This window comes from Oncorhynchus nerka, linkage group LG28 (genome assembly GCF_034236695.1).
Source record: "Oncorhynchus nerka isolate Pitt River linkage group LG28, Oner_Uvic_2.0, whole genome shotgun sequence".
Lineage (NCBI taxonomy): Eukaryota > Metazoa > Chordata > Actinopteri > Salmoniformes > Salmonidae > Oncorhynchus > Oncorhynchus nerka.
In genome coordinates this window covers 56,971,374-56,986,303 of record NC_088423.1, presented here as the reverse complement: position 1 = coordinate 56,986,303, position 14,930 = coordinate 56,971,374, and the positions used below count along the sequence as shown (strand labels likewise).

Genomic DNA, 14,930 nt, shown 5'->3' with positions numbered 1-14,930 from the left:
CCTGGTGCAAAAACAATGCCCTATGAGTTGTCCTGGAGTTCGAGTAAATTACATTACTAAGCTGCTCCCAAATGTACTAAACCAGGACATGGGCATCGATTTTATCGTAGTCCAGGTGGGTTTTAATGACATTACTAAGCTGCTCCCGAATGTACTAAACCAGGACATGGACATCGATTTTATCGTAGTCCTGTTAAGGCAAGGGCTGATTTCAAGGTTTTACTGCTAACCTACAAAGCATTACATGGTCTTGCTCCTACCTATCTTTCCGATTTGGTCTTGCCGATTTGGTCCTGCCGTCCATACCTATACGTACGCTACGGTCACAAGACGCAGGCCTCCTAATTGTCCCTAAAATTTCTAAGCAAACAGCTGGAGGCAGGGCTTTCTCATATCGAGCTCCATTTTTATGGAATGGTCTGCCTACCCATGTGAGACACGCAGACTCGGTCTCAACATTTAACTTCTTGGTGACTGGGGGGCAGTATTGAGAAGCTTGGATGAATGAGGTGCCCAGAGTAAACTGCTTGCTACTCAGCCATTAAAGCTAGAATATGCAGTATATTTGGATAGAAACCACTCTGAAGTTTCTGAAACTGTTTGAAATTTGTCTGTGAGTATAACAGAACTCATATGGCAGGCGAAAACCTGAGAAGAATCCAATCAGGAAGTGGGAAATCTGAGGTTTGGAGTTATTCAACTCATTGCCATTCCAATATACAGTGTCTATGGGGTCATTTTGCACTTCCCAGGGCTTCCACTAGATGTCAACATTCTTTAGAACCGTGTTTGATGCTTCTACTGTGAAGTGGGGCCAAATGAGAGGGGATTGAGCCAGGTGTCTGTCAGATTGCCACGAGCTTGTGACGCATGGTCAAGTGAAAGTTAGCTTGCGTTCCATTGCTTTTCTACAGAAAAAGGAATTCTCCGGATGGAACATTATTGAAGATTTATAAAAAAACATCTTAAAGATTGATTCTATACATTGTTTGACATGTTTCCACGACCTGTAATATACATTTCTGGACATTTCGTCCGACCTTTGGCTGAACTTGAACGCACGTTTGGATTTGTCTACCAAACGCCTTAACAAAAGGAGGTATTTGGACATAAATTATGAACTTTATCGAACAAATCAAACATTTATTGTGGAACTGGGATTCCTGGGAGTGCATTCAAATGAAGATCATCAAAGGTAAGTGAATATTTATAATGCTATTTCTGACTAATGTTGACTCCACAACATGGCGGATATCTCTTTGGCTGGTGTTGTCTCTGAGCACCGTAATCAGATTATTGCATGGTATGCTTTTTCTGTAAAGTTTTTTTAAAATCTGACACAGTGGTTGCTTTAAGGAGAAGTGTACCTAAAGTTCCATGTATAATAGTTGTATATTTTATCAATGTTTATTGAGTATTTCTGTAAATTGATGTGGCTCTCTGCAAAATCAACACATGTTTTGGAACAACTGAACATAACACCCCAATTTAAAATGAGATTTTTGGATATAACTATGATCTTTATCGAACAAAACATACATGTATTGTGTAATATGACGTCCTATGAGTGTCAAATGATGAAGATCATCAAATGTTAGTGATTAATTTGATTTATTTCTGCTTTTTGTGACTCCTCTCTTTGGCTGGAAAAATGGCTGTGTTTTTCTGTGACTTGGTGGTGACCTATAACATAATCATTTGTGGTGCTTTCGCTGTAAAGCCTTTTTGAAATCAGACACTGTGGCTGGATTAACGAGAATTTAATCTTTAAAATGGTGTAAAATACTTGTATGCTTGAGGAATTGTGATTATGAGATTTTTGTTGTTTTGAATTTGGCGCCCAGCACTTTCACTGGCTGTTGGCGGGTTGGGACGCTACCGTCCCAAATATCCCAGAGAGGGTAAGTCTTTACTGAAGACTCACCTCTTCAGTAGGTCATATGATTGAGTGTAGTCTGGCCCAGGAGTGTGAAGGTGAATGGAAAGGCTGTCTCTGCCAGGCCAGTTCCGATCTCTCCACCGGGATTCTCTGCCTCTAACCCTATTACAGGGGCTGAGTCACTAGCATACTGGTGCTCTTCCGTGCCGTCCCTAGAAGGGGTGCGTCACTTGAGTGGGTTGAGTCACTGACGTGATCTTCCTGTCTGGGTTGGCGCCCTGCCTTGGGTTGTGCCATGGCGGAGATCTTTGTGGGCTATACTCGGCCTTGTCTCAGGATGGTAAGTTGGTGGTTGAAGATATCCCTCTGGTGGTGTGGGCGCTGTGCTTTGGCGAAGTGAGTAGGGTTTTATTCTGCCTGTTTGGCCCTGTCCTGGGGTATCATTGGATGGGGCCACAGTATCTCCTGACCCCTCCTGTCTCAGCCTCCAGTATTTATGCTGCAGTAGTTTATGTGTCAGGGGGCTAGGGTCAGTCTGTTATAACTGGAGTACTTCTCCTGTCTTATCCGGTGCGCTGTGTGAATTTAAGTATACTCTCTCCAATTCTCTCTTTCTCTCTTTCCTTCTCTCTCTTGGAGGACCTGAGGCCTAGGACCATGCCTCAGGACTACCTGGCATGATGACTCCTTGCTGTCCCCAGTCCACCTGGCCGTGCTGCTGCTCTAGTTTCAACTGTTCTGCCTGCTTGCTGTTTGGGGTTTTAGGCTGGGTTTCTGTACAGCACTTTGAGATAACAGCTGATGTAAGAAGGGCTATATAAATACATTTGATTTGATTATAGATGTGTTTGTGGCAATATTGCTGTAGGTTAACGACAGTCATACAGTTAAAGACTGGCAGACTTACTTAATGTTAAATATCTCTAATAGTACGTGGAATTCTTCCCCTATCAAAAATGTGTGAACACATTGTACAGAGGGATGTAGATTACTAAAATATAGAAAAGGTAAAAACCTGGCTTCTGCTTCATACTAAAGTACATGAGGGTAATATTAGGAGGTCAGTGTCACTAAGCTCAAGGTATCTCTTTTGGTAAGCAAATGAGAATGCATTCTATCAGCATATCGATTGTGCAACCAGGGCTGGTAAAACCCTGTATCATTGTTATTCTAACATCCGCGATGCAAATAAGGCCCTCCCCCGCCCACCCTTCGGAAAACATGACCACGACTCCATTTTGTTGCTTCCAGCCTATAGACAGAGACAAAAACAGGAAGCTCCCATGCTCAGGTCTGTTCAACGCTGGTCTGACCAATCTGATTCCTCGCTTCAAGATTACGTGGACTGGAATATGTTCTGCATTTCGTCAAACAACAACATTGACGAATACGCTGATTCGGTGAGCGAGATCATTAGCAAGTGCATCGGCGATGTCTTACCCACAGCAACTATTAAAACATTCCCAAATCAGAAACCGTGGATTGATGGCAGCATTCACACGAAACTGAAAGCGCGAACCACTGATTTTAATCAGGGCAAGGTGACCGGAAACATGACCGGATACAAACAGTGCAGCTATTCCCTGCGCAAGGCAATCAAACAAGCTAATTATCAGAATAGACACAAAGTATAGTCGCAATTCAACGGCTCAGACACGAGGTATGTGGCAGGGTCTACAGGCAATCACGGATTACAAAAAGAAAACCAGCCCCGTCGCGGACCAGGATGTCTCTCTCCCAGACAGACTAAACAACTTCTTTGCCCGCTTTGAGGACAATACAGTGCCACTGACAGGGCCCACTACCAAAACCTGCGGACTCTCCTTCACTGCAGCCGACGTGAGTATAACATTTAAACGTGTTAACCCTCGCAAGGCTGCAGGCCCAGACGGCATCCCCAGCCGCGTCCTCAGAGCATGCGCAGACCAGCTGACATATTCAATCAATCCTTATCCCAGTCTGCTGTTCCCCACATGCTTCAAGAAGGCCACCATTGTTCCTGTTCCCAAGAAAGGTAACTGAGCTAAACGACTACCACTCCGTAGCACTCACTCCCGTCACCATGAAGTGCTTTGAGAGACTAGTCAAGGACCATATCACCTCCACCTTACCTGACACCCTAGACCCACTCCAATTTGCTTACCACCCCAATAGGTCCACAGACGACGCAATCGCAACCACACTGCACACTGCCCTAACCCATCTGGACAAGAGGATTACCTATGTGAGAATGCTGTTCATCGACTACTACTATTTAACACCATTGTACCCTCCAAACTCATATCCTACATTACTCATGTCATATGTATATACTGTACTCGATACCATATACTGCATCTTGCCTATGCCGTTCTGTACCATCACTCCTTCATATATTTTTATGTACATATTCTTTATTCTTTTACACTTGTGTGTATTTTATTTATTCGTTATTTTACCAGGTAAGTTGACTGAGAACATGTTCTCATTTGCATTTAAGGTAGTTGTTGTGAAATTGATAGGTTAGATTACTCGTTGGTTATTACTGCATTGACGGAACTAGAAGCACTAGCATTTCGCTACACTCGCATTAACATCTGCTAACCATGTGTATGTGACAAAAAAAATGTGATTTGATAATAGTGTTGAACATTACTTTTGAATGACTACCTCATCTCGCACTCATACAATTATCTCTAAGGTCCCTCAGGTGAGCAGTGAAATTCAAACACAAATTCAACCACAAAGACCAGGGAGGATGGATTATCCCTTTGAGAATGGTGAAGTTATTCATTACACTTTGGATGGACCAGGTCTCTCTAGAAAAAGAGATGTTTTCTCAATGAGAAAAACCTGTATAAATAAAGGTTAAATAAAAAATGTTTTATAAAAAAAAACATTTAGTTCTTGTTTATTGGGTTATTAAACAACGAATTGACCGATGTCGGTTTACATGGTTATCAAAACATCACGTCATGGTAAACCTACACGAAACACAGCCTTTATTTTAAGTGTTTCTAAAAAATGTATGTTGGAAAAAAGTTTGGAACCATATCCCTGTTTGACCGCTAGGTTTTATGGGTATTATCACACCTCCACTGTGGGGCTCTGTGACAGTTACAGAGCTTAATGGCTGTAATAGATCAACAACATTGTAGTTACTGTCAAGGCTGTGGGTAACTGCTGAAAGGTGTTAGGCGCAGGAGAGCTGAGATGCGTGGACAAGGTATTGAATACAAGATAACACCAGTATAAACCCAATACTATGGTGCGGGAAAAATACCAGTACCACGACATAAACGGGCGTAATAACAAAACCCGGCAACAAAATACCAGCCGTCAGTAACAGCATGAACAATAAAACAAACATGCACACAAACATGGGGGAAACCAGAGGGTTAAATAATGAACATGTAATGGGGGAATTGAAACCAGGTGTGTAGAAAACAAAGACAAAAGAAATGGAAAATGAAAAGTGGATCGGCGATGGCTAGAAGGCCGGTGACGTCGACCGCCAGATGCCGCTCGAACAAGGAGAGGGACCGACTCCGGCAGAAGGTCGTGACAGTTACTCCACAATACTAACCTAAATAACAGAGCGAAAAGAACGAAGCCTGTACAGACATGCATCCTGTTAGCAATAAGGCACTAAAGTAAAACATTTGGCAAAGAAATTAACTTTATGTCCTGAATACAACACGTTATGTTTGGAGTAAATCCAACACAACACATCACTGAGTACCACTTCATATTTTCAAGCATGGTGGTGGCTGCATCATGTTATGGGTATACTTGTCATCGGAATAGGCCTCCCAAGGTGCACAATGGTCAAGGGCACTGCATCGCAGTGCTATAGGCGTCACTACAGACCAGACATCGATTCCGGGATGTATCACAAATGGCCGTGATCAGGAGTCCCATAGGGCGGCGCATAATCATCGCCCTCCAGCGACTCCTTGTGGTGCCTAGAGGCTGACCTCGGTCGTCAGGTGAACAGTGTTTCCTACGACACATTGGTGCCGCTGGCTTCTGAGTTAAGCAGGTGGGTGTTAAGAAGCGCAGTTTGACGGGTCATGTTTCAAAAGACGCAGGATTCAACGTTCACATTCTGAGCCCGTTGGGGAGTTGAAGCGATGAGAAAATATCAACATTGGGGAGAAAAATGGGGTAAAACGGAATAGAGCTAAGCAGAGGAAAAATCCTAGAGGATTAAAAATTGGCTTGAAAATCTACAGCAAGACTTGAAAACGGCTGTCTAGCAATGATCAACAACCAACTTGACAGAGATTGAAGAATGTTTGAGAGAATGGGCAGATATTGTACAATCCAGGTGTGCAAAGCTCTTAGAGACTTACCCACTGCCAAAGGTGATTCTAACATTTATTGAATTAGAGGTGTGAATACTTATGCAAATTAGATATTTCTGTATTAATGTTCAATAAATGTGCAAACATTTCTAAACACATGATTTCAGTTTGTCTAGGTGAGTGACAAAAACAATCTACTTAATCCATTTTGAATTCAGGCTGTAACACAACAAAATGTAGAATAAAGGGGTTTGAAAACTTTCTAAAGGCACTGTACCTGGTTAAATAAAGGCTAAATAAATGCCAAATAACTAAATAAACGTAGCAGCAAAGAGTAAGCACATGAAAAGTAGGAACTGGGTGTCCACAATCAGGTGGACCCTTTTGGTGATCGGGTAGAAAGTGGCCTTTCCTTGAGCTTAATTGTTTTTTGATGGGCTCAACAATAATGACTTCAACAGAAATAGAAAATGCGTTTGCCAGAACATTCTCCAATTCGTAGTCACAAACAGATGACAGGGATGAACTTACAGCATAGGAAGGATACTGATCTCGTTATCGCGCTGAGTCAACATTTCCCTCAGCTTGATCAGGTCTGCAGGCTGGACCTGGGGACTGTCTTTTTGGTCGGGGAATACCACAGGTGGGGGAGGGCTTGGGTGGTCGCCTCCCTCGTCTCCAATAGACAACCTCTCTCGTATCATTACCTGTAGAAGGGGACACAAATAACAAAAACACAAAATTAACCCCCCTCTAAAAACGAATTGCACACCACCCAACATCAACACAACCACATTACACAGTTCAATAAACTGCAATACACATTCCACAATCCAATCACAAATGTACATTCAACCCGCACTCTCTAGCAGTACATTCTCAACCCACCCTGACCCCCATACCTCCTGAAAACCCTTCACATTATTGACCATCTCAAACTCAACCCTAAGTTACACTACCGTTCAGAAGTTTGGTGGGAGTGGGAGGACAAGTACACTGCTCAAAAAAATAAAGGGAACACTAAAATAACACATCCTAGATCTGAATGAAATAAATATTCTTATTAAATACTTTTTTCTTTACATTTTTGAATGTGCTGACAAAAAAAATCACGCAAAAATGAACAATGGAAATCAAATGTATCAACCCATGGAGGTCTGGATTTGGAGTCACACTCAAAATTAAAGTGGAAAACCACACTACAGGCTGATCCAACTTTGATGTAATGTCCTTAAAACAAGTCAAAATTAGGCTCAGTAGTGTGTGTGGCCTCCACGTGCCTGTATGACCTCCCTACAACGCCTGGGCATGCTCCTGATGAGGTGGCGGATGGTCTCCTGAGGGATCTCCTCCCAGACCTGGACTAAAGCATCCGCCAACTCCTGGACAGTCTGTGGTGGATGGAGCAAGACATGATGTCCCAGATGTGCACAATTGGATTCAGGTCTGGGGAACGGGCGGGCCAGTCCATAGCATCAATGCCTTCCTCTTGCAGGAACTGCTGACACACTCCAGCCACATGTGGTCTAGCATTGTCTTGCATTAGGAGGAACCCAGGGCCAACCGCACCAGCATATGGTCTCACAAGGGGTCTGAGGATCTCATCTCAGTACCTAATGGCAGTCAGGCTACCTCTGGCGAGCACATGGAGGGCTGTGCAGCCCCCCAAAGACATGCCAACCCACACCATGACTGACCCACCACCAAACCGGTCATGCTGGAGGATGTTGCAGGCAGCAGAACGTTCTCCACGACATCTCCAGACTCTGTCACGTCTGTCACATGTGCTCAGTGTGAACCGCCTTTCATCTGTGAAGAGCACAGGGCGCCAGTGGCGAATTTGTCAATCTTGGTCTTCTCTGGCAAATGCCAAACGTCCTGCATGGTGTTGGGCTGTAAGTACAACCCCCACCTGTGGACGTCGGGCCCTCATTACCACCCTCATGAAGTCTGTTTCTGACCGTTTGAGCAGACACATGCACATTTGTGGCCTGCTGGAGGTCATTTTGCAGTGTTCCTCCTGCTCCTCCTTGCACAAAGGCAGAGGTAGCGGTCCTGCTGCTGGGTTGTTGCCCTCCTACGGCCTACTCCACGTCTCCTGATGTACTGGCCTGTCTCCTGGTAGCGCCTCCATGCTCTGGACACTACGCTGACAGACACAGCAAACCTTCTTGCCACCGCTCGCATTGATGTGCCATGCTGGATGAGCTGCACTACCTGAGCCACTTGTGTGGGTTGTAGACTCCATCTCATCCTACCACTAGAGTGAAAGCACCGCCAGCATTCAAAAGTGACCAAAACATCAGCCAGGAAGCATAGGAACTGAGAAGTGGTCTGTGGTCACCACCTGCAGAACCACTCCTTTATTGGGGGTGTCTTGCTAATTGCCTATAATTTCCACCTGTTGTCTATTCCATTTGCACAACAGCATGTGAAATGTATTGTCAATCAGTGTTGCTTCCTAAGTGGACAGTTTGATTTCACAGAAGTGTGATTGACTTGGAGTTACATTGTGTTGTTTAAGTGTTCCCTTAATTTTTTTGAGCAGTGTACATTAGAGAGTCTAGTTTGAGAAACAGACGCCTCACAAGTCCTCAAATGGCAGCTTCATTAAATAGTAACCGCAAAACACCAGTCTCAACGTCAACAGTGAAGATGCGACTCCGGGATGCTGGCCTTTCAGGCAGAGTTCCTCTGTCCAGTGTCTGTGTTCTATTGCCCATCTAAATATTTTATATTTATTGGCCAGTCTGAGATATGGCTTTTTCTTTGCAACTCCGACTAGAAGACAGCATCCCGGAGTCGCCTCTTCACTGTTGACGTTGAGACTGGTGTTTTGCAGGTACTATTTAATGAAGCTGCCAGTTGAGGACATGTGAGGCATCTGTTTCTCAAACTCCTTCACTCTCCTTCTTGGTAAAATAGCTCTTACACAGCCTGGAGGTGTGTTGGGTCATTGTCCTGTTGAAAAACAAATGATAGTCCCACTAAGCCCAAACTAGATGGGATGGCGTATCGCTGCAGAATGCTGTGGTAGCCATGCTGGTTAAGTGTGCCTTGAATTCCAACACTGACAGTGTCACCACCAAAGCACCCCCACACCATAACACCTCCTCCTCCATGCTTTACGTGGGAAATACACATGCAGAGATCATCCGTTCACCCACACCGCGTCTCACAAAGACACGGCGGTTGGAACCAAAAATATCTAATTTGGACACATCAGAACAAAGGACAAATTTCCACTGGTCTAATGTCCATTGCTCGTGTTTCTTGGCCCAAGCAAGTCTCTTCTTATTATTGGTGTCATTTAGTAGTGGTTTCTTTGCAGCAATTTGACCATGACGGCCTGATTCACATACAGTGAGGGATAAAAGTATTTGATCCCCTGCTGATTTTGTATGTTTGCCCACTGACAAAGAAATGATCAGTCTATAATTTTAATGGTAGGATTATTTGAACAATGAGAGACAGAATAACAACAAAAAAATCCAGAAAAACGCTATAATGTTAAAAATTGATTTTATTTTAATGAGGGAAATAAGCATTTGACCCCTCTGCATAACATGACTTAGTACTTGGTGGCAAAACCCTTGTTGGCAATCACAGAGGTCAGCCGTTTCTTGTAGTTGGCCACCTGGTATGCACACATCTCAGGAGGGATTTTGTCCCACTCCTCTTTGCAGATCTTCTCCAAGTCATTAAGGTTTAGAGGCTGACGTTTGGCAACTCAAACTTTCAGCTCCCTCCACAGATTTTCTATGAGATTAATGTTCGGAGACTGGCTAGGCCACTCCAGGACCGTAATGTGCTTCTTCTTGAGCCAGTCCTTTGTTGCCTTGGCCGTGAGTTTTGGGTCATTGTCATGCTGGAATACCCATCCACAACCCATTTCAATGCCCTGGCTGAGGGAAGGAGGTTCTCACCCAATATTTGACAGTACATGGCCCCCATCCATTGTCCCTTTGATACGGTGAAGTTGTTCTCTTCCCTTAGCAGAAAAACACCCCCAAAGCATATTGTTTCCACCTCCATGTTTGATGGTGGGGATGGTGTTCTTGGGGTCATAGGCAGCATTCCTCCTCCTCTAAACATGGCGAGTTGAGTTGATGCCAAAGAGCTCCATTTTGGTCTCATCTGACCACAACACTTTCACCCAGTTGTCCTCTGAATCATTGAGATGTTCATTGGCAAACTTCAGATGGGCATGTATATGTGCTTTCTTGAGCAGGGGGACCTTGCTGGCGCTGCAGGATTTCAGTCCTTCACGGCATAGTATGTTACCAATTGTTTTCTTGGTGACTATGGTCCCAGCTGCCTTGAGATCATTGACAAGATCCTCCCGTGTAGTTCTGGGCTGATTCCTCACAGTTCTCATGATCATTGCAACTCCACGAGGTGAGATCGTGCATGGAGCCCCAGGCCGAGGGTCCCTGCCAGCTTAGTGCCAGCTTAGTGGAGTCTGCCACTAGCACAGTCAGTGTAGTCCGTTTAGCTACCCCCATTGAGGCCATGTATGTGCCTCAATCTAGGTTGGGTAAAACTAAACATGGCAGTGTTTGCTCTAGCAATCGCACTGGAATAAAGACCTCCTCCATTCCTGTCGTTATTGAAATAGATTGTGATATCTCACATCTCAAAATAGGGGTACTTATTGTTAGATCCCTCACTTCAAAGGCAGTTATAGTCAATTAACTAATCACTGATCATAATCTTGATGTGATTGGCCTGACTGAAACATGGCTTAAGCCTGATGAATTTACTGTGTTAAATGAGGCCCTCCTCCTGGTTACACAAGTGACCAAATCCCCCGCGCATCCAGCAAAGGCAGAGGTGTTGTTAACATTTACAAAAGCAAATTTTAATTTACAAAAAAAAAACTGCATTTTTGTCTTTTGAGCTTCTAGTCATGAAATCTATGCAGCCAACTCAATCACTTGTTATAGCTTCTGTTTACTACAGGCCTCCTGGGCCATATACCGCGTTCCTCACTGAGTTCCCTGAATTCCTATCGGACCTTGTAGTCATGGCAGATAATATTCACATTTTTGGTGACTAATATTCACATGGAAAAGTCCACAGACCCACTCCAAAAGGCTTTCGAAGCAATCATCGACCCAGTGGGTTTTGTCCAACATACTAATTTCCACAGTCATACTCTGGACCTAGTGTTGTCCCGTGGAATAAATATTGTTTTTTCCTCCTGGACTCTCGGACCACTATCTTATTATGTTTGCAATCGCAACAAATAATTCTGCTCGACCCCAACCAAGGTTCATCAAAAGTCGTGCTACAAATTCTCGGACAACCCAAAGATTCCTAGATGCCCTTCCAGACTCCCTCCACCTACCCAAGTACAAAAATTGGTTAAAAACCTAACTGAGGAACTAAACTGAGCCATAAGAAACTCCCTGGTATACAGAAAATACCTGAGAACTGAAAGTTGGAACGGGAATGGCGTTACACCAAACTGGAGGTCTTCCAATTAGCGTGGAAAGTATGCAGTAATCGAAGAGCCCTCACTGCTGCTCGATCATCCTATTTTTCCAACTTAATTGAGTAGAATAAGAACAATCCAACATTTATTTTTGATACTGTCGCAAAGCTAACTAAAAAGCAGCATTCCCCAAGAGAAAATGGCTTTCACTTCAGCAGTGATAAATTCATGAACTTCTTTGCCGAAAAGATCATGATCATTTGAAAGCAAATTACAGACTTCTCTATAAATCTGTGTATTTCTCCAAAGCTCAGTTGTCCTGAGTCTGCACAACACTGCCAGGACCTAGGATCAAATGAGACACTCAAGTTTTGAAATACTAAATATCTTGACACATGAATGAAAATAATCATATGGCCTCTAAACCTTCAAGCTGCATACTGGACCCTATTCCAACGAAACTACTGAGAGCTGCTTCCTGTGCTTGGCCCTCCTATGTCGAAAATAATAAACAACTCCCTATCCACCGGATGTGTACCAAACTCACTAAAAGTGGCAGTAACAAAGCCTCTCTAGAAAAATCCAAACCTTGACGCAGAAAATATAAAAAACTATCGGCCTGTATCGAATCTCCCATTCCTCTCAAATAGTTTTGAAAAAGATGATGTGCAGCAACTCACTGCCTTCCTGAAGACAAACAATGTATACGAAACGCTTCAGTCTGGTTTAAGACCTCATCATAGCACTGAGACTGCACTCGTGAAGGTGGTAAATTACCTTTTAATAGCATCAGACCAAGGCTCTGTATCTGTCCTCGTGCTCCTAGACCTTGGTGCTGCTTTTAAAACCAACGATCACCACATTCTTTTGGAGAGATTGGAAACCCAAATTGGTCTACACAGACAAGTTCTGGCCTGGTTTAGATCTTATCTGTTGGAAAGATATCAGTTTGCCTCTGTGGATGGTTTGTCCTCTGCAAATTGTCGGTGTTCCTTAAGGTTCAGTTTTAGGACCACTATTGTTTTCACTATATATTTTACCTCTTGGTGACGTCATTCGGAAACATAATGTTAACTTTCCTTTCATAAGGAAGGGAATGGCGGAAAAATGTTAACTTTTAAACTCGGACAAAACAGAGATGCTAATTCTAGGTCCCAAGTAACAAAGAGATCTTCTGTTGGATCTGACAATTAATCTTGATGGTTGTACAGTTGTCTCAAAAAAACTGTGAAGGACCTCGGCTTTACTCTAGATCCTGATCTCTCGTTTGACAAAGGCACCACGTTCCACTAAGGTACCACGTTCAAAATCACTGACCAATTCAGTAAGGCCATTCTACTGCCAATGCTTGTCTATGGAGATTGCATGGATTGTATACACCTGTCAGCAACGTGTGTGGCTGAAATAGCAGAATCCACTAATTTGAATGGGTGTCCACATACTTTTGTATATATAATGTATGTACACAGAAGCTGTTCAGGGTCCTTGTCGTTTTGTAGCAGAGAGAACAGTCTATGACTTGGGAGACTTCCTCTACCTTATATAGCAGGGGTGTCAAAGTCAAATGGACGGAGGGCCAAATAAAAAAATCAGCTACAAGACGAGGGCCGGACTGTTCGAATGTTCATTGAAAAATTTTTAAATGACGCATATAGTCTAGTGAACCTAATTGAACCTACTGAAAACCTAACAAATATATTACAATATGATCAGATAAATAAAGCAATATTTTCTTATGGCTCTGTCAGTAATCTTTAATTTTCAACAGACACAAAAGACAAATTTCCTTTATATAAATATCCCCATAACATGAACATTAAATGAAAGAAACCGGTATTCAAGGCACCATCAGTAGACTATATTTTCTATTTTAGCAAAAGTGGGCTAAATTTACTTCAAAGAAAAAACAATAATAGCAATTTTCTATCATCCACTCAACTGAAATATTTTTAAAATATAATTGGATTGAAATACAAAAAAATAAAGTGCAAAAATCTATTAATCAAAAACAACACTTTGTTTAAGGAGAAGTAACATGCAGTGAAAACAAATATTAAATTTTAACTTTTAAACTTGAACTGAGTAAAAACTCTAAATATGTGATTGCACAGTAATGTTCACTTGTTTGAGGTTGAGGGTGATACTTGGTGGTGTCCCATCTTTTCCACAAGTTCATCAATGTTCGGGGTAAGGCTCTGAGCTGAAGAAATCCTCAGAATTGAGTGGAGGTGTTCAGCAGTAAGTCGACTTCTGTGTGATGTTTTGTTCAGGTTCATCAAAGAAAACAGTTGTTCACACAGGTATGTGCTGCCAAACATAGACAACGTTTGAGCAGCCTGGATGCGCAGCTGGGGCATTGTGCCGGGAGGAACGGGCGAACTCCGCAGCACCCACTGCCGCATATTTTGCCCTCAGTGCATCATTGCATTGGAGGTCAATCAACTCCATTTGGAGGTTTGGTGGTGAGCTTTCCACGTCAACAGCAAATGGGTTACCGAGCAGTTCCAACCTGCTTTTTTGTGCTTCAAAGTCAGCAAATCGGCGTCGAAAGTCAGCGGCAAGCATACCTATTTTATCAGCCAACTGTGTGCTCGGAACGCACTGGTAGAGAGCTTCTCTTTCATGGTCTGGCAGCTGGGAAAGTGGCTCAAATTTTCTTTCCGCATCTGCGTCTCCCACAGAGTCAGTTTGGTTTTAAATGCCTTCACTGTACTGTACATTTCAGAGATGACACGATCCCGACCCTGCAGCTGCAAGTTTATTGCATTCAGATGACTCGTAATGTCACACAGAAAAGCCATTTCACACAGAAACATTTCGTCTCGGAGTTGTGTTGTGTCTTTCCCTTTGCTGTCCAAGAACAGACAAATCTCCTCACGAAGCTCGAAACATCTTTGAAGCACCTTTCCCTGGCTTAGCCATCGCACCTCTGTGTGATAAGGCAAATCACCATGCTCCGTTTCTAACTCCGTCAGAAATGCCTTGAACTGGCGGTGATTCAAACCTTTGGCTCTGATAAAGTTAACTGTGCGCGTGATGATGCTCATTACATGCTCCATTTTCAAGGCTTTACCGCACAACGCTTCCTGGTGTATGATACAATGATAAGCTGTCAGCTCACCTGTCGCGTTTTCCTCTTGCATCTTTTCCCGTATCTTCGCCACCAGTCCGCTCCTGTGTCCACACATCGCAGGTGCTCCGTCGGTTGTCAAACCCACGAGTTTTTCCCAAGGCAGCTCCATCTCATTTACACATCTTGACACCTCTTCATACAAATCATGCCCGTAGTTGTGCCATGCATAGGACGTAAAGCCAAAAACTCCTCTGT

At 43.4% G+C, this 14,930-nt stretch overlaps 1 protein-coding gene across 1 annotated transcript in view; it reads right to left on the bottom strand.

Moving 5' to 3' along the window:
- kif6 (kinesin family member 6) overlaps positions 1 to 14,930 on the bottom strand; it is a 231,250-nt gene that overhangs the window by 101,550 nt on the left and 114,770 nt on the right. The window contains exon 12 of the mRNA XM_029641050.2: positions 6,713 to 6,872. Within this exon, the coding sequence (XP_029496910.1) occupies positions 6,713 to 6,872 (160 nt within the window). The remainder of the gene's footprint in view (positions 1 to 6,712; positions 6,873 to 14,930) is intronic.